The 24,719-nt window shown below is 50.3% G+C and overlaps 1 protein-coding gene across 4 annotated transcripts in view; it reads right to left on the bottom strand.

Annotated features, from left to right (window-relative positions):
- DPP6 (dipeptidyl peptidase like 6) overlaps window positions 1-24,719 on the bottom strand; it is a 590,008-nt gene that overhangs the window by 353,887 nt on the left and 211,402 nt on the right. Inside the window, exon 1 of one of the 4 annotated variants that reach the window (XM_066235794.1) lies at window positions 5,473-5,597. The exons of the other annotated variants lie outside the window; for them this stretch is intronic. Coding sequence (XP_066091891.1) covers window positions 5,473-5,523 — 51 coding nt within the window. The 5' untranslated portion in view covers window positions 5,524-5,597. Of the gene's footprint in view, window positions 1-5,472; window positions 5,598-24,719 lie in introns of those variants that run through there. 4 annotated transcript variants of the gene reach the window in all.

Here is a 24,719-nt window from a genome sequence, read left to right as displayed (position 1 = left end):
TTTGTGAATTCTGTTAAGTCCCCGCCCTCGATGTCTTCAACCCTCAATATCCATCAGAGATGCATTTTGCGCTTTGGGGTCATAAAATATTTATTAACTTCCAGCTTTTAATGTTCATGCATAAAGAGCCAAATTAATAATTTTTGAGTGTTGGTTAAAAAAGGCACTAAGAACATTCTCTGAAGGGACAGCATGCAAGGCGAAAGAGAGCCAGGGGCCGCTCCTGCCCCCGGATGTCAGGAGGCCCCTGCCTGCAAACCGCCCTCGGTGACTTGCATCACAGAGACGTTGAGAAGTAAAATTGTTTGAGTGCATGGCGCATGGCATTTTGTTCCTTTGTTTTCTTCTCTTTAATCTGCTTTGTGTGGGAAGTTACACACACACACACACACACACACACACTGTCAGACCACGAAGAGATGTCAACACAAAGCTTCACTGGTCTCCACCCAGAAGAAATACAAGGGAGGAGAAAAATACAAGACGAACTGGCTGACATAAACCCACGGAATGACATCACTTGCTCCACTATCTCGGAAGGCTAAGATGCCATGTTTTCCTTTTTCAAAATACACCAATGCCATGCTGGGGACCTCTCCCACGTCCCATTGTGGGGTGCCCTTGGCCACCCTCAGCGGTGAGCAGGGGTCCCAGACATCGCCAATCAAGCACCCATGCTGTGCTTGTATTTTCACAGGTGCTGCATGAACACCATCAGGGTTCATCTTTGTCCCAAAACACCATGTGGCAGACCGAGCGGCTTCATCTGATGTAGGAGAAAATGTGGGACCGTGAGCGCCCCTCACATAGGGTGTGGCATTTGAACTCTGCAATGCCAACGCCCTTCTCCTGAACCACCAGTGGGCACAGCCTGGTCCCCGGGGGAGAAGGAATCGTTCTCCTGTCCGATTTCTCCTTTAGGTGAACGGCTTTAGAGTAGACCTCCGTACTTCCTAACAACATGGAGACAACGGTTCGAGGTAGACCCAGGAAAGCCAGATGAGAAACACAGAAGGCTGGTCCAAACTCACCACATCTCAGGAAAGGACAAAGGTCCCCAGAGGAACATCTCATGTGCTGTCTCACCTGACTCCTGAGACAAAGCTGGAACTAGAACCCAAGCCCCAGGTCACCATCTCCGTCCGAGATCTGAAGAAATCCGACTGTAGGTCAGAGACTGAGGCCACAGCCCGGGGCAGAAAGAGTCAATATCATGACCTCAGAGTGGGAGGGTCGTTGTCTGGGCCTGCTCGGAACGCAAGTCAAAAGCAAGCACATGCATTAAACGGCTTCCTCGCTTGTATCACAACTTATAGGAAACATCCCTGTTTCTTCTCCTACTGAAATGGATCAACGTAGGTCGCTCACTTCTATGAGCAAGTATATATGATATATCGCTTGAGGATCGATATAGACACTTTCTGCAATCGGCACATCTGGGGGTAAGGGTCCAGGAGTCAATGTGCCTCTGAGACATCTCTGTGTCTCAAAAGCCCAGTGAAACCTTCACCCACCCAACTCAGCAAAGGATGGGGGTTGGGGGCGGGCAGGTCTTCTTTCTAGTTCAGAATGAGTAAGAAGAGTTCTCAAGGCTGAAAAACTGCAAAGACAGCAACATCAGCTTCAGACACCCCCGACACACAGAGCCACCCCGATGTCCCCCTCACCTTCCCCGAGACAATAGATGACCTGGAGCGAGGGCAGTGGTGTCTTAGATGCTCTGCACAGCTGGCCTCTTATCCGATCTTGGTGGCGCCCGAGACAAGCTGATATTGGAGGGAGAAGTATTGTGTTCACCCTTGAAACTAGAAGTCATGGCTCGGAGGACCCAACATGTCCCACGAGGGACTTAAAAATTCAGATGGCCACCAGAAACTCCACGCTGCTGGCATGAGAAGCGCTCTGGGGTGGGGGAAGGGGCGAAGGTCTTTGGTCTCCACTGACCGCCTGCCTTAAGTTCACTGTCAGGCGCAGAGACGCGAACAGCAGGCAGAAACCGCACAATCACAACGTGAGCTGTGTCATGCTGTCACCCGGAGACGTAACCATTAGAGTCTTCGTACAGAACGCTGGGGCCAGAAGGGACCTTCGGCTCAGAGGGCGTGATTGTTCTCAACCTGGCTGCCCATTAGACTGACCAGTGGAGGTTAAAATATGTAATGTTATTGGGAGGCCCCGCCCACTGTGACTCAGCCTTTGCTGGAACCGGGGGCAGAGTCTGGGCAGGGACCATTCTAAGAAGCTACCCTACATCCTACTCCCCGATTTCATAGATGAGAATAACTGAGCTTCCGAGAGGAAAAGTGACTGCTTTGGGGCAAAACCATGGGAAAGGTGGAATTTCCTGTGAGCCTGCTTGCTCTACTAAATCCCACATGGCTACGTTCCTGTGGTCCTGTCTGGGTGGGTTCATGTCATTGTATCAACAATAGAGAGTCCATAGGAGTAAAAAGAAAACAACAAAACTAATCTCTTTTGCCTCCTCTGGAAAACTTGGATGCGCTTTTCTAGAGCACAGCTTTCTGTTGTTGGACATCTGGGCTCCCAAACGGTCTCACCCAGAATCCTTGAACTGGAACAACAGATTTCCTGGTGACACCGATTATGTCGTCTGGCTACGGTCCACATGCTCTATAAACAGCAAAGCCATTTAAAGCACTGATTCTAACTCTTTTTTGTTTCTGATGACCGCAGGTAGACCAGTTCTGGGTATGTTTAAATAATACCTCTCTTATTTCCACTTGCAACCAATATAATATATATGTATGTGTGCGTGTGCGTGTGTGTGTGTGTGTATGTATGTATGTATATGTATATATGCTACCCAAATCATGGGTAAGACTGCTGTTGTTTTGAATGGTCATTAACAAGTTGTACCAAGGTCTTCCTTTGCTCAGATTCTAAAATTCTACACCGATCTCTTGAAAGGAACCCTGCCAGGCCGCAGACTCACATGGATGGATGGGCTGGCCTCGAAGTTACCCTGAACGTGAACAGGCGTGTTCACGGGGTCTCTAGTGACCGCTCCAGGGTCAGGAAACGAGGCAGACAGACTGAAGGAAGGCAAACCCTTGGCTTTGACTTTGGCTATGGGAATATCGGCTGCATGGCCACACACACACCCGCCCCCGCCCCACTCAGAGGCTTTTAAATGTCTTCTCTGAAATTGTTTTCTCATCTGTCTCTGATTTTTAAAAGTTTTATTATCCAAACAGTCTGGAGTGACTCATGTCAAATCGCCATGAGAGAGGGGATGAATAATTCAAGAACGGAGACTACAGAGTAATCACACCACCCATTTAAATCCCTCTCCCACCATCCCTAAATAATTAAGGCATTCTCTAGATTATTTAAGAGTGCACTGCCCTATTCTGGACTGTGCTGCCGGCTGGTGAAATCCTGGGTGTCTATTTACACCCAAGGGAGTCCTCCTCCCAGGGTGCAGGGCTGACATAGGTGCTGTGAGTTCGAGAACCCGGGCATCACACACTCTCTCAGCGAATGCCATGGGTCCTGCAACTCCCTTCCAGACACCACTGGGGTGGGGGGAGGATTCATCTGAAACTCTGGGGTGTCATGGGTCACAACGTTTCCGGTCATCAGGAATGTTAAGGGCTCGAACAAAGAAGCTTCGTCTGGGCAAGAGAAAAATACGGATTATCCTCCTGCTCCTATCTCCACAGGAACGCCCACCCAGCCCACCTGACGCCGCAGGGAAAGAACTTCTCAGATCTGAGTACGGTCCCTACGAAACCACCTTGGAGCCACCGTGACACTCACCAGATGCAATCAGATGTTTTGCTTTTTGTTTTTCCAGACACAATGTAGACAGATAACCAGGTAAACGTAGAGTACGGAGTAATCTGTGTCCCATGGGCTCTGATGAAATCACAGTGCTGGGAGCCAACACTCTCTTTACAGAGGAAAAATGAAGGGCACATAGCAATAGAACCCCAGGGTGGGTGGGTGTCCAGACGGACCTGCAGCCCAGGGCTGTGCAAAACCACAGAAGGTGCCTCCATTAGAGAGCATCATCGTTCACAGGGTGGTTTTTTTAAATATTATTATTACATTCTTGTTTAATCAGATGAAACACCCATTTACACACTATCCATACGCCACAATTTGGGAAGAAATTATTTTGGTTCTACTCAGTTGAATGTGGATCTTTGCTTAAGACGTAATTTTCAAAATGACTGGCAAACTCATTCATGGGCATTAGAAGTCCAATTAAGGAGATGCCATGATTCACTAAGTAATTGACGGAGTCCGTCTATAACCCCAGGCCCCTCTTAAATGACTCAGAGCGGTTCACGTAGTCACAGAAATAAATGCCTCTATATACCGTCCGCCTGTTATTTATTCATCTACGGAAGACTAATGGTTTGGGCACTAATGTAATATTAGCATAACCAAAATCATCATCATCATCATCATCATCATCACATCATAATAATAATAGAGTCAAATAAGGTCAAAGCATGATGGAAACTTACCCATGATTTAACCCCAGATCTGCATTATATATTGGGGGGGGGAGAAAGTCACTGAAAATCAGCTCTAGGGTCATTCCTTCCTTCCTAAATCTTAAACACTAAGGGGCTTAACTCTAACACTGCCACGCGGCACGGACAGCCCCTACCTGAGTCCTGCCCACGTTGACTGTCCAGGAAAGAATTCCTTACTTGTTGCTCTGAATTTCTACCCACCCCTGACAATAAACAGGCCTGGGTTCCCATCAGTGTCTCCTCATTCATGGGGAGAGAGGCACAAGTGGAAATTCCAGACACCCCAGTCTGTCTGCTCTGAGCCCAGCTTGTCGCTAATCTCCTCATTACTGAGGATTATGGTAATAATCTACCATACACATTGTCCCCCTGAAAGGTTTGTGACCACAACTGCCTGACTAATTTCTAAATGCTTCCATAGGGCAAGGCAACGAGCATCTCATGGCTTTCCTCTGTCTAGCCACAGAGGGCTTAGGATGGACCCAGGAGTCCAGGAGAAATACACAGATTTAGTTAGGTTCAGGAGTCCATCAGCCATCACATTGAGCTCTGTTCCTAGAGGCGAAAACCAGAGTGAGCTGCTGGCTATCCGGGTGGCAGTCAATCTAGTTAGTTACCTTGCCACCCTGGGGCTCCTAAGCTAAACTGACTTTTTCGGGGGGGGGGGGGGGAGAAAGAAAGAAAACAAAACAAACAAACAAAAAAAAAAACTTTGTCTGTCTCTGAGTAAATATCCAAAGCTGAACTGGAAGCTGATCGTATCTGCTACAGATTAGTTAAAATTAAATTCTCAGCCATTGGCAAGGCATCAGAAGGCACGGCTGAATCTCCCCACGGGAGTCTGCAAGACAACGCCAGCATCACGCAGCCGTCTGCAACAGCAGGTCAGAGTGTTCTGCCCCCACCCCAAGTTAAACTCTTCCCCTCCCTCCCCCAAGAAGTGGATCTCTCTCCTTTGACTCACCCTCCAAAACTGCTTTAATCTGTCGACCCCAGGCAGCCTGGACGTATTCATCCCTGCCGGTGGCGGGTCAGTGTGTGCCCTCCGCAGCGGCAGCCAGAACGGACGTCTGTGGGCTCTGCCGGTGGATCCGCGGCAACGGATGCCCGGTGCCTGGCGTTCTTGTGCCCAGTCACTCCCGGCTTTTAACACAGCTTGCCAATGACCACAGTGCTCCCCGCTCAGCACACGGAACCAATCACTGGCTGCACATGCCAATCTCAGCCTCTGGGGATCAGAGGGCAGGGGAGATGTCCTTCTCGCAAGGGGCTGCAGGCACAGGGGAGACCCAGGTGTCTGGGAATGCCCCTAAACCAGCCTCCCGGGGGGGGGGGGGACTGGCTTCGTTTTCTAAACGGCCTTTTCTCTTCTTACTTCACCAGGGCTGGATCAAAGATCACATTCTGCTCTGAGAGAGACAGATGGCAATGTTGTCTGGGCCCAGCGTGACCAGCCTGCCCCACGCGGAGGGTCCCCACTGTACCTGCGGGTCGACCCCTTCCTTCTTGTTCGGGGCTCTCACCATGGACAGGTGTGTGTCTGGGATGTTGAAGGACAAGGCTTTCTGTTCATGATTCCTAATAAAAGGTCAATGCTGGTCACTCAAAGAAACAGAGATCTGGCTACTGTCCACATAATCTTACACTAAGGGGACAAATGGGTATTTCTGAGTGGCATTAAGCAACTGTTGGGGGTAGTATTAGGATCACGTCTACAGATGCCCCTTCAACGTGCAGTGAACCGCCCCCCCCCCAGAAAGCAGCACGCGGGTGGACACCACAGCTCACCACACCCATTTACGCTACAGGCATGATGCTCACGGATCCATTCACCACACGGTTCTCGAGGACAGGCCCGACGCCAGGCACTATGGAAGGTTCTAGGTAAGCCAGGCAGGTGCCCACTCTGTGCCTATGACGTTGGCAACCCAGGGATATGGTTTCCTTATCGGCGACTGTCCCCAGGAACAGACCATCTCACCACCCGAGACCGATAGCTTCTCGGGCCGAGACCGGGCCACCCTCTCGTTAGTACCTGGCTCGGCACCCAGCGCCCTGTGGGGAACCTCACGGGCTCTCAGGGGCTGACTGACGCGGTGAGGAAGAACCACCACGATGAGCCCGAGAGTGAAACCCGGGCTGGCCGTGCAGCACGCAAGTATCCCCGTCACTTACCTGGAAGCTGATTCTACCTTTACAGAAACATAGCAGGAGGAGGGGGCATGTTCACCCCTCTACTCAGGCACCTGTTACGAGAGGAGGAGCCTCATCTACACCATTCCGTCCACTCGCCCACACATGCCTATCACGTCAGCACTGGGAGGACCATGGGCTATCACCCAGAAGCAGGGGGTGGACACCTTTCCGGGATTTTCTCGTTATAAATTATTTCAGCATCATGCCAGTAATGCACTCCAAAGGCAACTCAGGGGCCAGGGAGAAATGAATGTACCGAAGAGCAGGTCAGTTCAACCAAACCCAACAGGAAGTCGGTAGAGAGATGTAAGGAATGTTGACAAAACCACTACCCCCTACAGCACCTTACATACTAAATACATCCATAAAACAAGATATATACATTTTCTGTCAGTGTAAATGAAAAGTCTTGGTTTTCTTGATTTTCCTCCCACCACACAGACCATCAGAGCTTTATTTACAAACATTAAGGACTGGCTATTGCTAACGAAGCCATTCCTATTGGAGGCAGGGTGAGGTCAAGCTCGCAACCTTCAAAACACTGGAGACTCCCAGCACCAGAATAGGCAGATGCAAACAGGCACCGCAGGGGTGGGGCAGGCTGGAGGCGCCTCTCCCCCCAATCACACCCTGCCCCCACCATCTGGATGGTCACCGTTCCCCCACTGATCTGAAGGGCAGTCCATTATTTTCTTCAACTGGAAAACCAAGGCAAAGACGTGGTCATTGCCTTCGGAGAGCTTAAAAGCTTTGCTGAAACTCAGAGCCGCGCACCAGCAGTTTTCGGGTGGGGGGTGGGGGAGCATGTTCCCATCCTCTGGAATCTAAATGTCTCCGATCTGGGCATAGGGCTATCGATCACCTCATTATGGAAACCAAGGGAGCTAGCTCTGAGACTTGTCCACTTAAGGGAAGTCGCAAGTTCGGCGGCACGGAGCGGCTCCCACCCTGGGATCCCCAGCGAAATTTTTCCAAGGCAATGAGTCTCACCTGGCGGGGCACCTCGTGCCCCCCACCCCTGCAACCAAGGGTCTCATGAGACCTACGGGCTGAGGACCAAGCGGAGCTGATGAATGAATATTTAACTGATAGCTGTTAAAAAGTAATGTGGACTTGAATTTATGTGCTTTGGGGAAAGGTAGGCAGGATGGATCTGTAGCCCGGGAAATAGACCAGTGAGAACTTTCGCAACAGAAAAAAAACACAAAAAACAACAAAAAAAACAAAACTTAATCACTAGAGAAGGTGGGTAAGAAAATACAGGTTTCTGACACCTCTTTACTAGGCAAAGCTTTTCTAAAAAAATTAGATTCTCTCATGCTTCTCATACATTTTCCAAGTCATCTGAAGCTTTGTTATCCATGTTCCTTAAAAGAAATTTTAAAAAGGATGTTCATGGACTTTAGTATTTGGGGTAAAAGGGGTAGTCGTTGAAGTTTCACCAATACTGACATCAGCTCAAGTATTTTGTTAAGAAGTCACATTCTAAAGATACTTTGCACCTTCTTATATTTCTATATAACAAGGTTCCCCCCCACCCAGCCCCTAGTGTTTGAAACCAGAATCCCCTTGTCAGAGTCCAAATCTTTATGACCCTGTTGGCAAACCTCAAGAGCCGTAATATCATTTTGGTTTAAACTACGCCAAAAGTGACATTAACACCGCATTGATTTTTCAATAAATGGAGGAGTCTGCGTTCACTTAATATTTGCTTTCTGAAAACAGTAAGCACGGTGCCGTGAGAAAGAGCCAGGAGCAAGAGGGTACACAGAAAATCAGCAACGATGAACATAGTTTTTACACTTTTTTAAAAAGATTATATTTATTAATTTTAGAGAGGAGAGAGAGAGAAAAGTGAGAGAGGAATAGGAAGCATCAACTCCCATATGTGACTCGACAGGGCAAGCACGGGGTTTCGAACCACAACCTCAGCATTCCTGGTCGATGCTTTATCCACTGCACCACCACAGGTCAGGCCACAGATGATGTGTAGTTTTTACACTTTAAAAAGGTGAAAAAAAATTTTTTTATTGAGTGAGAGGCGATTAGGCAGAAAGACAGACTCCTGCATGTGCCCTGACCAGGATCCACCCGGCTCTGCCCATCTGGGACACTGCTCTGTTGTTCAGCAACCGAGCTGTTCTTAACACCTGAGGCAGAGGCCATGGAGCCAGCCTCAGTGCCCAGGACCAACTTGCTCAAATGAGCCATGGTTGTGGGGGAGAGAGAAAGGGAGATGGAGACGGAGACGGAGAGGAAGAGGGAGAGGGAGAGAAAGGGGAGAGGTAGGCGGAAGGGTGGAAAAGCAGATGGGCGCTTCTCCTGTGTGCCCTGACTGGGAATCAAACCAGGGACTTCCACATGCCCGCCTGGTGCTCTACCGCTGAGCCAACCGGCCAGGGCCAGAAAGGTAAAAAATTTAAATAGAAACACAGGCCAACTCCGCAGAGTGAGCAAGTGAGTCTCCACCATGGGTGCGTCTGACAAGACAAAACCAAACCCGGGGTCTGATTCGGGGGTACCAACAGTGACAACATCTCTGGTGCTGGCTCATGGCCTGGGTGTGGGGACGTCATGACGCACAACCCTGCAGAGTCTCCGTGGGTCACAGATGATGACAGATGATCACTTGATTTTCAGGGCCAGCATTCTCGAGGCGACAGTCCCTCATTCGTGTCAGGGCGATCAGGAGCTCAGCTTCAGAAGACACTCAGTCTCCAGGCTCCTAACGCAAACATCTTCACACTGACTAGTCTGACCCCAGATGGTGCCCCCCACCCAGTCTTCACTCTGGTTCCCTGAAACTGGCCGTAAACACGTGGCATGACCGTCTTGCACCCTTGTTCTGTTGGTGGACAAAGACAGCGCCCCCCTCTGAAGAGGCTCTGGGGAAGAGCGTGCCTCCTGGACCCATCTTTTGGAAAAAGTCCCTTTGCTTTCAAGGGCTCCTGTGGTCACAAAGGCCCACCCAGTTAGTAAATTTAATTCCATCGGCAACACCCCTTGTGCCCTGACCATGGGGACAGAGATCATAAAAGCCAAAATTCTGTCAATCACAGTGCGTCAGTAACATCGTCTGGTGTGTGTGTATGCGTGCGTGCGTGCATGTGTGTGCATGTGTGTGCATGTGTGTGTGTATGGACAGCAGTATCAAATATTAAAAAGAATTCAAGCATGAGACATTTTAACTGGGAAATAGCTCCATGTTAGGTGATATTAAAACTAAATAAAAGTTAAGTGAATGAGGGTTTGCGCCATTGAGCATCGATCCATCGAGAAGCCTTCCCGCAGATGACTAAATGACTCAAGCACCGTGTCTAGTTCTAGTTTCAGAGGTTGGGAGTCAGCAAGAATCCTCTGAAACTTTCTTGAGTCATTGATTTCCATCACTGGCTTTGCCAAGAGGAAGCTGAGAGATGGGGTCACGTTGGTCAAAAGCACCCCTCTGCCATGAAGGTCATCTCCCTTCGCACCTGAGTGACTGCAGCCTGATCTGCCTCCACCCCACCCTCACCCCCAACCCCGTTCTGCTATGGCTCAGAACTGTTCTTTTTTTTTTTTTTTGTATTTTTCTGAAGCTGGAAACGGGGAGAGACAGTCAGACAGACTCCTGCATGCGCCCGACCGGGATCTACCCGGCACGCCCACCAGGGGTGCCGCTCTGCCCACCAGGGGGCGATGCTCTGCCCCTCTGGGGCGTCGCTCTGTTGCGACCAGAGCCACTCTAGCACCTGGGGCAGAGGCCGAGGAGCCATCCCCAGCGACCGGGCCATCCTTGCTCCAATGGAGCCTCGCTGCGGGAGGGGAAGAGAGAGACAGAGAGGAAGGAGAGGGGGAGGGGTGGAGAAGCAGATGGGCGCTTCTCCTGTTTGCCCTGGCCAGGAATCGAACCTGGGACTTCTGCACACCAGGCCAATGCTCTACCACTGAGCCAACCGGCCAGGGCCCAGAAGTATTCTTAATGGAAAATCAAACTCTTAAGATTTAAGATGCCCAATGGGCCAAATCACCATCCATTCCAACCTCACTGAATTAAACATGAGGCAGTGGATTGAAGAAGGGAGTCTAGAAAAGATGGAAAGGGAGAGAAGAAAATATATATATACAAGAGAAAATGGGGAGAGGTTATGAGAGATGATGAAAACCATAGAAGGGGGACAGGACCGGAGTGGGGAGGAGAGGAGACGGGAGGAACAGAGAAAGGATGGAAGGGAAGACCGACTAAAAATTAACAACTTGTATTCATTACAGGGATCAACATCTCCAGTGGAATATACACAAGTAAGTGACTTCACCTTGGGGATATTGATTTCTCTACAAAGAAGCCAGGTTTGCAGCCATGGAGAAAGGATGATGGTAAAAGAAAATTTTAAAGAAAACAGCAAATAACTTCCAGGCAGCTCTGTGACCATGGTGGTGGGGAGGGGACTCACACTAACATGCTAAACATCTGGTCTCTGTTTCATACCAAGAGATGAGAGACAGTTTCTGAACATGTACCAATGACAACATGCGTCTCTCCATTGCACAAACAGATGCTTCCCTGGAGATATGCTTCACAACCGGTCTCTCTCAGAGAGAGAGAGAGGGAGAGAGAGAGAGAGAGAGAAACATCAATGTGTTGTTCCATTTATTCATGCATTCATCGGTTGATTCTTGTATGCGCCCTGACCGGGATCCAACCCACAACTTTGGTGTATCAGAACAAGGCTCTAACCAATGAAACTACCCATAGGCCAGGTAGCTTTTTAAAAAAACTGTGGCCTGACCTGGCGGTGGCGCAGTGGATAGAGTGTCGGACTGGGATGCGGAGGACTCAGGTTCGAAACCCCAAGGTTGCCAGCTTGAGTGCGGGTTCATCTGGTTTGAGCAAGGCTCACCAGCTTGAGCCCAAGGTTGCTGACTTGAGCAAGGGGTCACTCGCTCTGCTGTAGCTTCCCCCAGTCAAGGCACATATGAGAAAGCAATCAATAAACAACTAAGGAGCCACAACAAAGAACTGATGCTTCTCATCTCTCTCCCTTCCTGTCTGTCCCTATCTGTCCCTTTCTCTGTCTCTCTCTGTCTCTATCACACACACACACATGCACACACACAAAAAAACTGTGTATTTATTTCACTTGAGAGTTTTCTTAATCATCTAAATCCATTACTTCAAACAAACTATGATGACGCTTACTTCAACGGGTAGTGATGATGTTTAATAGCTAATACCTAGGTTTGCTTAGTTAGTCTAGTGCCTGGTTCATGGTGAATGTTACTGTCATTGTTAGGGAAATGAGTTTCGTAGCCCCTGACAAGTCATTGAAATCCCTGCCATCCTACCGGTCACCACCTCAATGGAACATAAGTCAAATTAAATCCAGTGATTAAGAGCCCACTCGATAGTTCAAATGCTATAAAAATGTTTACCTGAAACCTATGCACTCTTATTGATCCATGTCACCCTGGTAAATGTAATTTTTTTAAATAAAATTAAAACACAAATAAATAAAAGAGAGAGGCGACTGACTCTCAAGACCTGCACCAAGCCTCTGGCCAGCACCGCGGCCTTAGCCCACGATGCATACTCCTGGGGGACAACTGGGGCCTCTGGCCAGCACCGCTGCCTTAGCCCACGATGCATACTCCTGGGGGACAACTGGGGCCTCTGGCCAGCACCGCTGCCTTAGCCCACGATGCATACTCCTGGGGGACAACTGGGGCCTCTGGCCAGCACCGCTGCCTTAGCCCACGATGCATACTCCTGGGGGACAACTGGGGCCTCTGGCCAGCACCGCTGCCTTAGCCCACGATGCATACTCCTGGGGGACAACTGGGGCCTCTGCCAGTCTTAAAGGGCGGCTGACAGGGTGCACCGCCCTTCTTTAGAGTGAAGGGGGTGATGCTGGTCAGGTCTGTGGTTCAAGCTCCATGTAGCTGATTGCCTTCATGTTCTTCCCAGCAGGATTTGCCTTGAAGGGTAGACCAATCGGATCTAGCAGGGCAATCAGTGCGTGTGTGTGTGTGTGTGTGTGTGTGTGTGTCTCAGTGCTCCTGGGCTAGAATGGCTGGCGTGCACAGATCAGCTCATTCATTTCATCGATCCCGTGTAGAACGGCTGCAATAATAAGGCCTCCCGGGGCTCTTCCTCTCTCCCCTCCGTTGTTGGCTCTGCCACCACCTTGGACGCTCAGGACCCCGAACAGCTTTCCGGTTCACTCCACCGTGTCTGGGCAGCGGGGCTGTCCTCCTGGGGAGGCGGCCCCCCTGCTGTGATCTGCAGCCAGCTGGCTGTCTGCTCCTGCATCTCTCTGCCTCTAACGTAGCCGCCAAAGGGGAGAAACAGATTTGCTCCCTGACAATGGCTCCAGAGGAGGTTGGACGGGGGCCCAGGGAGCACCATCCCGACAGGTGTGAGATGGGCCAGGCTGTCCTGGGCGAGGGCGGCAACGGCCCTCGCTCCGAGTTGACATCGCGCTGACCGCCCCGCGGAGACGGACAGGCGCCATGCAAAGTCCAGGCCATGACACGGGCATGAGTCTGCGCCGTGCCAGCTGCCAGCTCCCTGCCTTCGGGCCACGCTGCTCCTCCCACCCGAGCCTCAGTTTACTCTCCTAAACGTTAAGCAGAAGGATAACTATCTTGCAGGCATTTTGTAGAGATGAAAGCAAATCATTTTGTGCCGGCCAGTCTATCAACAGAATAATGGAGACACTAACTCAACTGAAAATTTTGAACTCTTTGTGCCAAGGCAACCATGAGCTCATGTTGTAGGACCTGAGTAGTTCGAGTGCCCCTTAAAAAAAGGCTACCAAGTCCTCCAAGGGTCAGAACCCCAGGAAGGCTCTGCATTTACCGGGACGTAGCAAGTCTCACCATGAAGAAAGCGTCCCGAAAACACCAGGCAGGTAGCTGGTGAGCACCCCCGAGGATGGCAGCTCCTTTTGGCAACAGTAAGATGTGGATGCCGAGAGGTTAGCTCCTCAAAATTCAAGATCTGGCTTAAACTAGGAAGCATTTCCAAGCGATCGCTGGCCCTGAGCAAAACGCATCCCTTCCGTGGGCTGGCTCGCGCTCTGGAACGGAAGCATCAGCTTACCACGCGCGGAACACAGCTTTTTACCTGAACTAACGCCAAAGTCGGGTACTAATTGAGCAGCTTCCTGGAAAATGCCACTTGCTAAGAATTCGTTTTCCCATATGGCTAACGCTCTCAAGTCAAGGGTGATTTCTTTTATTAATTGCCTTTTTACTTATCTCCACCCAGTGCCTTCCCTACCAACTCCTGTCAGGTGCCTTGGAACAACTGAATGCTTCCCAGTTGTTAATTAACTGACATGAAGGCAGGGCTGACACCAAGACAGACTGTGAGCGAAGGGTGGTCTCCTCCCCTGTTTTTCCCGAAGACCAGGCGTACCTGGGAAGAGACCTCCCTCACTAGAATCCACACACAAACACCCAAGTGCATGTGGTGCGATTGTCAACTTGCGCGGACAATACCTCCCTCCTCTCTGTGTCACTGCCCCAAACCCCAGAAACTGGTCAGGTTTCGAAGGGATCCTCATTTGACTTTTTCTGACAAGTGTCAAAATGGGTGAGGCTGCCCGCAAAGGCAAACAGATGAGTGACTTGCTTTCATCGGCTACAGGAAGAAATCTTTATTTCATCTTACACAAACGCGGGGACTAGATGTCCCAGAAGGTAACCGTTGGTCCCGCAGGAGTGCACTCAGAGAAAAATCAGAATCTCTAATGAACTCTAGTTTGTCCAGACCACAATGTTCTCTTCTGTCAGGCCAAAAGTGTCCTCTGTGTATGGCAGAGGAAACTGGTCCTGGTCCTACTCCTGGTCCTGGTCCTGGTATGGGGGATGGGAGGGAGGGAGGGAAGGAGAGAGAAAAGCTTGGGTCTCACCGGCTGTTGGGAAGGGAAGAAATGGCGCTGAATGGAAAAGACTGGCCATTTCCCTTTCCCGGGAGACTGGAAACCACTTCCCCATCTTTACAAGAACCAGAGCTCAACGTGTGCCTGTGACTGTCTCCCCGTAACCCCCTCCATAGATTGCTTCATGCTTATGTTTGGTCTACTGAAGTCACCCACTACGAATCCCACTCAAAGTTACAAGAAGAAACATCAAAGAAAGGAGGAGGCGCATCACAGGACAGGGAGGAGTTGACATGTCACCCCAACCAATTTTATTTATGCCTTTATTTCAACTATTTTCAGCATGCACTTGTTTATTTATTTGAATTTACTGGGGTGACACTGTCAACAAGAATGACACAGGTTTCAGGTGCCCGATTCCACGACACATCCTCTGTACACAGCACTGTGCGTCCACTGCCCTCCCCACCCTGCTACCAAGTCAGGTCTTTGTCCAAAGAGAATTGAAACCCAGGAAGAACAAGATAGGCTGACGGACTAGGAAGGGAGCGTTCAAGTGGACTAGGCTGCAAGGAAAAGGAATAAGGAGAAAACTCAGAAAGGCGAGGCTCTCAGTGATCTGGCAACTCTCGCCCATCACTGTTCCAATCCACACCCAAGCCATGAAACCCACTCTGGGGAAGCCGGTGGGTGACCCTTCCTCCGTGCACACGTCCCTTGTGTTGTGACGTCATCAACAACAAAGGAAACCAGGGATACCACCGTGCTCTCCTTGCCGCTTCCGTCCAGCCGTGGGCGCGCTAAAGAGACCTCTTATGGCTGGGATCCGAGACAGCGCCGGGCAGATAGATGGTGCTCTCTATGGACTTCCCTGTCGAGTGGATGAATAGATGGGCTGGACAGGCAGGAGGAAGCATCTACATTGGAGAGATCACACCTTCAGGGGCAAACCCATCACCCACCTCTCACACCAAGACTCCTTGACCGCTGGGTCTCTAGACAGTGCTCTCTCCTTCCCCAGGTCATCTAGAAACTGAGTGCCTTCGCTGTCCTTGAACACTTGCCACATAGATAATTGTGTCTCTAATGGGTGAACACCCTCCCTGCCTGTCCCCAACGAGATTATACACTGTGTGACGGTACGTGCTTCCTGCCAAAATTTTTTCTCCTTTTCACATACAGCCCTCACACTGGACCACCAGTTATTTGGGGAGGGGGGCTGGTGGGGGGAGGGGAGAGCAAGCCAAGGCTTATATCAAGTGGTAGATGCCTACCTCCAAGTCACAACCCCAAACAAATCCCATTCTCAGGAAAAGAGGATCTTAACCACCTGTGAAGCTTTGTATCGACACGCACACCTGTGCTCCACCCTTAGGGGGTGATGGACCCTGGAGATCAGAGTCGGTATCTAAGGTGCACAAGGTCTGTAATCTCATAAGTCCTCCAGGTGACCACTGGCATTCTGGTCCAGCCCTTCGTGGCTCCCGAGCTTGCATTCCATTCTCTTGGCTCTGTATCCGCTCATCTTCTGACAAAGGATCCCTCTAAAGGGACCTCATGCACAGCTTTCCCTCCCGCCAAGGACACTGTCTCCTCCTAGGGAACACCTGAGTGGGGATGCAATCTTTCGGACTGAGCCAGGCCATTCCCTGAGCACCGAGCAGGGAGGGGGCTTTGCATGGACTGGCTTCTTAGTCGAGACAGATCCAAAAACACAGACTGAGCATGAGTCTCGGACTGGGAGAGTTGAATAAGGCTGCAGCCTCGAACTGTGATTAAAAGCGGGAAGAAGAAACCAGATCCCCATTAGAGAAACAAAGTGCTTCTTTAACATGCTGCAGACAAGACTGCTTCAGGGATGCGGGGGGGGGGGGGGAGAGAAATTTGAAGAGACACACACACACACTGACCAAGAAAATAAAATAAAATAAAACACACCAGGAGAGAGGCATTTGCTGGTGCAAAGCCCAGGATCTCGAAATTGCTTCTTCTAAATGAGCGTCCGACGCCTGCAGGAGGAGACGCAGAGATTCTCAAACAAACACAATTTACTTGTAGAAATAAGGAGCGTCTCTCCTCTCCAAGGGTAATAAAGCGCCCAGTTTGACGTAAAAGCAGAGACGTGGCTCATTAAAAGCATCTCTCAAATCCAGTCAAGTGCCCCCAGCAAACAGCGTTCCCGGTTCACCCGCGGGAAAAACAAATGCAGGAGACAGGAAAGAAGAGGGAGAAACAGGGTGGTGGGCAGAACCTCTAACAAAGAGAGAGAGAGCGCGGTCTTCACAGGGAAGGCTCAGTGCCAACTTCTCACCCCAAGACTGCCAGACCCCCGGCTCTCCAGACAGCCCATTCTACAAAACTGAACGGTCCCATCCTCACCGAGACTTAGGTGTGCCTGCTCACAGCAGCCTTATTCACCAGACCCCCAGAGGGAAAGGGGAACCCCTCCCCCAAACAGCCGTCCAATGATGAGTGCAGGAGCAGAACGTGGTGTTCTGTCCATGCGGAAAGGTGTGGCTCGGCCACAGGTAGAGATGCAGTTCTGGTACGTGCTACCATGTGGGCGAACTTTCATTATCCCGATTATGAAAGACGCTGGTCACACAAGACCACATGTCACATGAGTGCATTTATAGGATGGGACCGGAACAGGCAAAGAGTGACCACACATCGGGAGTTTCCGCAACAGCTGCAGGGAGGTTTGAACGAAAAGTGACTGCGAACAGACGTTGGGGTTCTTTCTGGGGTCACGGAAATGCTGTCAAATTAGAGGAGGCGACTGTTGCCCAGTCCCGTGACTACACTGGAGACCACTGAACGGCACTCTCTAGAAGGGTGGGTTTGACCGTATTCAATTACACCTCAGTGAGGCCGTAGACAAATGTGATGGTCAGCCTGAGGGACCAGACTGAGTCAAACAAACGAGGACGTTCTCAACAGGAGAGGAGGTAATTCCACAGTTCCTCATTGTGGGCAGTTACCAAGTTTCTGTGTTTATCAAAAGCAAGATAAAGAAAATGGAGTCACGGAGCCCTGTTGGCTGACTGCAGGCTCCTCGGCTCTGAGTGAGCCCCGACATCAGAGCCACCTGCAGACGCACTCCCAGGGGCAGCCTGCAGGTGAGCATGCCAGCGACAGAAAGTCCCTCTGTGTTGGGCCCCTGTCTTCTTAGAACTTACCCTCTCTGACTTATCCTTGGACCCTAACCAAAAGAACTGGGGGAAAGGTGGGGGGAGCAGAGACGCGGTCCATTCCCATGAGGCCTCCTCCTCCAGGAAGTACTCGGAGATGGCAATGTACCCAGAACCGCTGGGGAGGGTTCCAGAGTCTAACACATAAGCAGAGGTAAGGTCTAGAAATACCAAGGTCACATAAACAGCAAAGAACACCAAGGCCTGGGACAAAGGAAGACTTGGAGCTTCAGGGTCATTCAAGGTGGCTCTGGTCACAAAAAAGGCAAAAGCAAGGGACACAAAAGGGAACACTGGGCCTATGGGAGTGATGGGGCAGGGCTGAGCTGTGGCATTTTTAGGTGACTCTGCACTTTCCCTCAGTGGACTGGCCTTTGCTGGTTTTAAAGCAATGCGCATCCCAGGCACTTGATTATGCATGATGCTTCTCAGAAGACCAGGAACTTCCCGAGGTCAGAAGGCTTCCACGTTTTTAGCCTACCCTCCCCTCCTCCTGGGCTAAGCAGGGTACTAGTAAAGTCCTCTCGTATTAAGAGAGTAATTCCATTTGCCAAAAATGATAAAGAGAAGCAGGTTCAGGATTGATTAACTCTCCACCTTTCAAGTTGTTTTTCCAAAAGTAATCTTCCTGCCTTCCAAAAGCAGGGTCTAACATCTTTGTGCTAGAAACACCCACGCTTCAGCTGACACCAAAGCTCGGTGTGCTATGGATTTGGGGGGATGACCTCTATAAATTCCCCTGTGTTCTTCCTCGCCACTCAGCAGTGATGGGGGACCAGGTGACGGATGGGGTGTTGGCAGGACAAATCCTGTCCTGGCTATCGGCACACCCGATAGCCAAGGCGCTCGTAAGTTGGTGTTTCCATGACAGCACGCACTGCACAGACCAGGCGGGAGCAACTCGCTTCTCTGAAGATTGCTTTTCAGCAAAATCAATGACTTCCACTTTGCAAGCCTGAGAGATCTAGAAGCACTTGTGCAAATATATAGGTTACCTTTTTTTTTTACTCAATCCTTCCATGCCCTCCCCCCACAGGTTACTTTTTTGAAGACAATAAAATAATGCACTGAATAACTAAATAACACACTAAAAGAGTTCATGGATGTCCTTGACGATTGTGGCTTCATGTTTCAGTGATCATCTGTCTCCTGACACAGGAGGGAGGAGCTCAGGGAGACCAAATGCAGAGTGAAGTCCTGGGTTCAAGTCCTATATCTGCCCCTTAGTGCTCCGGACTGGGTAGGCCGTTACCCTCACCACATGTGGTTTACAACCCGAGACAGCAGACAGACGGATGAAGGCTGGTGAAGATGAGGGCAAACACCCCATGTGGAGTGCTCAGCCCGGGAAGCACTTGGCCAGTTCCTTACATTGATTCGCGGCGTTTAAGCGGGCGTGCCGTGCACCGACTCTCCCCGACTCCTCTGTGCCCATGTGGGTTCACGTGTGTCAGGGAGGCTGAGTAAGGTGAAGAGTGGAGATGTCATTGTTGCTGGGGATACGGAGAGGTCCTCCTCCGTCATACATGTCACCCTTTGATCTAAGTCGTCTGAGTCGTTCGATCAGAAAGAGCAGAAGGGATCAGGCTGCCACTGGAGCCTTCGGCTTGGGTTCACTGAGGAAGGCAAGACCTGAGCTGCAGACAACACTGCGTCTGTTTTCTTTGCTTAAAAAAAAGTATAGAGGTATTTAATGTGGGTTGTAAAAAAAAAAATGTATCAAATGCAAAAATGAGCAAATACGTAGTAAAAGCTCCTGTAACCCAACCTACAGGTTAAAGAAATGATAATGTTTTGGTTATTTCCTTTCAAAGGTTTTCTTTATGCTGGGCTTAGGCATGTGTTCAGTCTCAGAAAGAAAAGAGTGGGAGAGACAGACAGACACAAGGGTTGGAACGGATGGGAAACAATGACAGGGAGAAAGAACCAGGGAAGTAGAAGGACAGAGATAGAGACCTCTCCCGCGCGCGCGCTCTCTCTCTCTCTCTCTCTCTCTCTCTCTCTCTCTCTCTCCAGCTAAGACCTGTGCACAATACACAGTCTCCCGTGATTGCACACAGGGCCACTCAAGAACAGTCCAGACCTAAGGAGATGGGAAGACAGCGTGTGGAACATCCATGACCTTCACCGGGAAGCCCTGGTTGTCAGACGGGGGAGAGAGAAAGGCCGCGGTGGCAACAGGGGCGAGGAGAAAAAACTATCTTGAAATCTGCTGCACAATAGTACAGTTTCTTCTTCTCATTTGGATTGCCTCAGACATGTGGAGATGAACAAGGCTGCCTGGGGCAAAATGAGACAGGCGTGACATGTGCCACCAGCCTGGCTTGCCAAAGTGGGTGCTCCAGGTGGAGGACACAGCCTGAATCAGAGGCAGAGATACCACTTTGCCATCCCTTTGGACTACCCCTCCAGCCCTCGTGTGTGTGTGTGTGTATGTGTGTGTGTGTGTGTGTTTTATAAACATGTTAACTGGTTGCCCTTGAATCAGTCTCTCTCCAATACCAGCCGCTCTGACAGGTCCATAGATGTATACGGAGAGTGGAAGCCAAACCCAGAGGCCATGTGAAATTATCACACGCGGGCGTTCCGTTATGGTCCTGTATTCTTGCACACCCATTCTGTTTAGAAAAGGCACCACGGGACCAGCGTTGGCTACATGTGTGTTCACTGTTCATCGGCCTGTGGATTTCTACGTTCAGGCTGGAAACGCAGATCGCAAACCAAGCGAGTTACCTGATGCCGACCAAACACGAGTCTCTTGCCCATTCTTTGGCAGCACATTGTGTTCAACTTGCTTAAATCCAAACATCCTTCCAATAATACACCTGGAAATAACACCCTGTCCCGCTGATTGAAACCGCTGAATTGCATATGTGGGGGATGCATCGAGGACCAGATCATCATCCACGTGTCCCGCGTTCATCTTCACATGTCTCCTTGGAGTCCGGCATTGCTCCGCTCTAAGCCGCAAGTAGGCATGCACTCCGGATAGGTGATGCTTCTTTAGTTAGTTGCACAGACTCCACCAGACTCCTTCAACCCCTCCATCTCAGCTTTGGTATTCACTCTTTTTTGTTGGCTCTGCTGTGGGCAAACGGCGGGCATCAATAGCCTGCCGGGAAGCGACACAAACCCATCTGTAACACGAGCCCATCGCTGCATTACACCACAGGTGCTCACTGCGCTGGTCCCTTCTTCCTCTTGAGCTACCCTTCCTTCAAGGATTGCCTTGAATGTGGGTCCTCTTGTGGAGACCTCTGAGGCACAGTCTGCTGAGGGTGCCTCTTCGTGACATAAAGGATAAGCCACCTACTTCGAACGGCCCTGGACAGAAACCCGCATCCAGTGCAAGCGCGACTCTCTCTCCAGTGAGGAGCACTATCCATGTGGGCTGTGTGAGCCGACTGACCGTCGAGTTTGGAAAGGTTCCCTCTGACAGATGCAGAAGCAATGGGAGTGTTAAAAAACACATATGGGGCCCAAAGGCATTTAGAAACGTACCCCATTCATTCATTCGTTCATTTGAGTATCTACTGACCACCTACTGTGTGCCAAGCACCGTGCCAGGTCATAGGGATATAGCCGCAAACAGCCCAGAATTAAAACTGCACTGTTTCCAGGAGCTCAGGGGTGAGCGATGCAGAACCTCTGGTGCCCCCGTCTGTGAAATGAGGGGCTGTTCCTGGGGTGGGAGAGGAGACGAGAGTCAGGAAACACATTTGGTGCTTTCACAACAAACTGCACTTTTCCGACCGCGACGCTGGCTGAGATTCCAACGTGTCAGACAGCAGCAGGCTGAGCTCCGTGGAAGGAAGAAGAAAATGAACTGTGTTAATCACGGCTTCCTGAAAACAGATGCCTCTTTCCACGCACACATGGCATGCACGTCGTCGACTCACAGGTGTTGCAGCCAAAAATAGCCGGCCCTATCTCCCGGAGCGGAGCAGGAGGGTTGGTCTGCGAATGACCCTAGAGTCCTTCAAAGCCTGGATGTGAAACACTCATCCCAGCTCACTGAACTGAGCAGGAGAGTCCTGCATTTCCAAAACACTGTCAAACCAACGCAAAAGCCATCTGGCCTCCAACGTTAAGACTCACCGAAAATTCAAGAGAATTCTACACTGAAGAGGCTTGAGAGAGAATGTGGAGGGGTCAGTCTCTACTTCGACATTCAGAAACCCGCGGACCCGAGGGTTCACAGTGCTCCAAGCGTTTTATTTAAGTCTGACCTGATTTATTTATGTCCTTCCTACTTCCAGAAAAGGTTTTGAGGCAGTTCTCCAATTGCTGTGGTTAAAGGCTGTGTTATTAATAGAAATGAACTTTTAAAAAAAATGGTTCCAAAAACACCATGGATTTAGATTACTCTAGGTAAATAATTCCAGTCACAGTGCACACAGCTGACATTTTGCAAGAAATGCTATCAGGCTGAATCCTCTTGGTATTTTGAAGGCGTCCTAAAATCAGCTCCGTGGGTTTGCATAGGGCAAGTGGCGTGAGGGACCCTACGGCGAAGGGTTACCTGTCTTTACGTGACGGGCTTCCATAATCCTCCAGAGCAAACTGGATGTGGATAAAAGTAATTACTCGGGGATATGCGGGCTCTCTTTTCTAATATGTGGACTGAGGTGTGCGAACAGAATCAACGGTTGTTTAATCAGATGGGGCCCTTTTCCTAAAAACACCTATCAACGGCGAGCTCTCTGGTTGGGGCATATACAGCCAAAATATGGGGCGTCCAACGTTGATGGGGCTCCTCGGGAGGGGCACGTTTAAGATCCAAGAAGGTGGTGCAGAGGCGTTCAGAAGCACAAACTGCAAGATTTCAGCCAGCCACTGGGCTGCTCCCCCCACCCAGCACCTCATCCATCCATCTACCCATTCATTCACTCATTCATTCATTCATTTGAATACTATCTATTGACCCCCTACTGCACACCAAGCACAGCGGTGGGTCATGTTGGATGAACCCAATGGCTACTGTCCCATGGGCTACTTACTCCCTGACACTTTCAACGCCATAAGACTCTGTGTGTCGCCGCTCAGTCCTGCTTGACCCCTCAGTGGGTCAAGCAATCTGAACAGGAGACCCGGGTGGCTTTCTCACGTGAATGGGGTCGGCTGCGCAGCGAGGCGGAGGATGGGGGCTCGGGACGATGAGATGGGACAGACGAGACGATGGGCGACCTGCCTCCCTCGTGCAGGGTTGAGGGCAAAGGAGTGTCGGCATCTGTCTCTCCTTGGCCCAAGGTCAACGCTATTATCTCCTTTTCTTGGGCCAACAGACCGAGGGAGCTGTAGGGCCATCAAGTTGGGGCAATGGACAGGGGTGAAACTAGTCCACGGGTCAGACGTGTTTCACTGGACCTGAGGATGGGTGGGGGGCCATGTTCCCTCCAACCCCGCCAACTGCCTGAGACTCTCACTGGGGTCTGGCCGCCCCCACTTCCTCTTCTCTCAGGAGAAAAGAAAGGGCTCTTTGTGTTATAGAAGAAAATGACACATCCAGTAATTTCGGCCGCACTCACTATGACATGACAGGAGATGTTTCCCAGGTAACTGTTGTGTCCTTGTCTGGCCTGAGTAGACGAGGCACCTGCTAAGTGATGTCCATTCACTTCGGTCCCTTGATTGACCTGAATGTTATGTGTGTCGAGCTAGGTTCATCTCCGTGGTTGCCTTGTCCAAATAATATTAAAAAGAACAACCAGTGCAGGAAAATACCTGCTCAAACTCATTGTTCAGTGGCAGAAGTCCCCCGCAACTTGTGGTGACATTTTCCCCTTTTCCAGCCTCTGTTATTTTCCCTGGTGTAGTCATAGGTGTAAGTGCTGGTGTCAGAGCTGACCCAACATGCTCACACCCACAGGAATCTGCATCCATCCTCACAGCCAAACAGCTCAAGTGACAGCCATGGTCCACTGTCAACCAATGAAAGGGATGGGGGGCTTGGCCTGTGGGTCTGAGCCTTCTGGGTGAGCTGGACCGGCACACAACTAGAGGCCTGATCCAGGTCTATGACAGGGAGTGGCTCCCGCTCGATCCCGGCTTTGCACCAGCTTGGAGCATCTGGAAGTTTTCCAAATGTCTTCATTCCAGAAAGCACCTTCAATGCCATCATCAAACATTACCTACCCCGCTCCCTTCCATTCACTTGAACTAAGCATCTTCTTTACATAAATAATACAGGTTGGTTCCTTTCAGAGAAGTGTGTCTCCAGGCTGAACATGCCTGAAGCCTCCTGGCTGTGACTCATAAAAAAAAAAAAAAAGCCTTGATTGGTGCGCATGCAAGCTTTGGATGACTTTGAGAATGTCCCTGTAGCAATCAAGTGCACATATTTTCTGTTCACAGAAACACCTCACTTGTTAAGAAGAAGTATGCCTTCAGGAAGAAATAAAAAAGTAAACAAACAAATAAATACAAACAAGGGAGCAGAAGCCAAGTTGGCAATTTATGAAGATCGGTCTACTCCTTTGATCTGAGAGCAACTCTGGACTTTGGAGAGCAGGATCCCTCACCCCAGGAATGTCCCCCAGGCTAAGGCCTCTAGGACACCGCCAGGCACACAGGCCTCAAACCTCAGATGAGGAGGTGAAGGCAGCCCAGTATTTCGGAGGAAGAAGCCACATTGATCACCCCCCTACTGGCCAGAGTAATTTTCAATTTGAATCACTAACAATGTTCCCTGTAATGTATGTTGGCTCCATGCCCCGTGAGAGGAAAAATGAAGGTTATGGCAGCTGTGACTATGACCGCCCCCTGAGCACAGTCTTCCGCAGGGAAGGCATGTGTTCATGCAAGGGTCTTGGGCCCTTTCCAACATTGATCATCACCTTTCACTGGCCGCCTGTCCTGCTGTATCACCGCCCTCTGCATTACTTACTCTCCCGGTGGCAGAAGCCACAGACCCTCGGCCAGGAATCTGACAATAGCCACGTAGCTCTTCCCCGCTCTGC

Source organism: Saccopteryx bilineata, chromosome 6 (assembly GCF_036850765.1).
Source record: "Saccopteryx bilineata isolate mSacBil1 chromosome 6, mSacBil1_pri_phased_curated, whole genome shotgun sequence".
Taxonomy (NCBI): domain Eukaryota; kingdom Metazoa; phylum Chordata; class Mammalia; order Chiroptera; family Emballonuridae; genus Saccopteryx; species Saccopteryx bilineata.
This window is presented reverse-complemented; position numbering and strand designations above follow the sequence as displayed.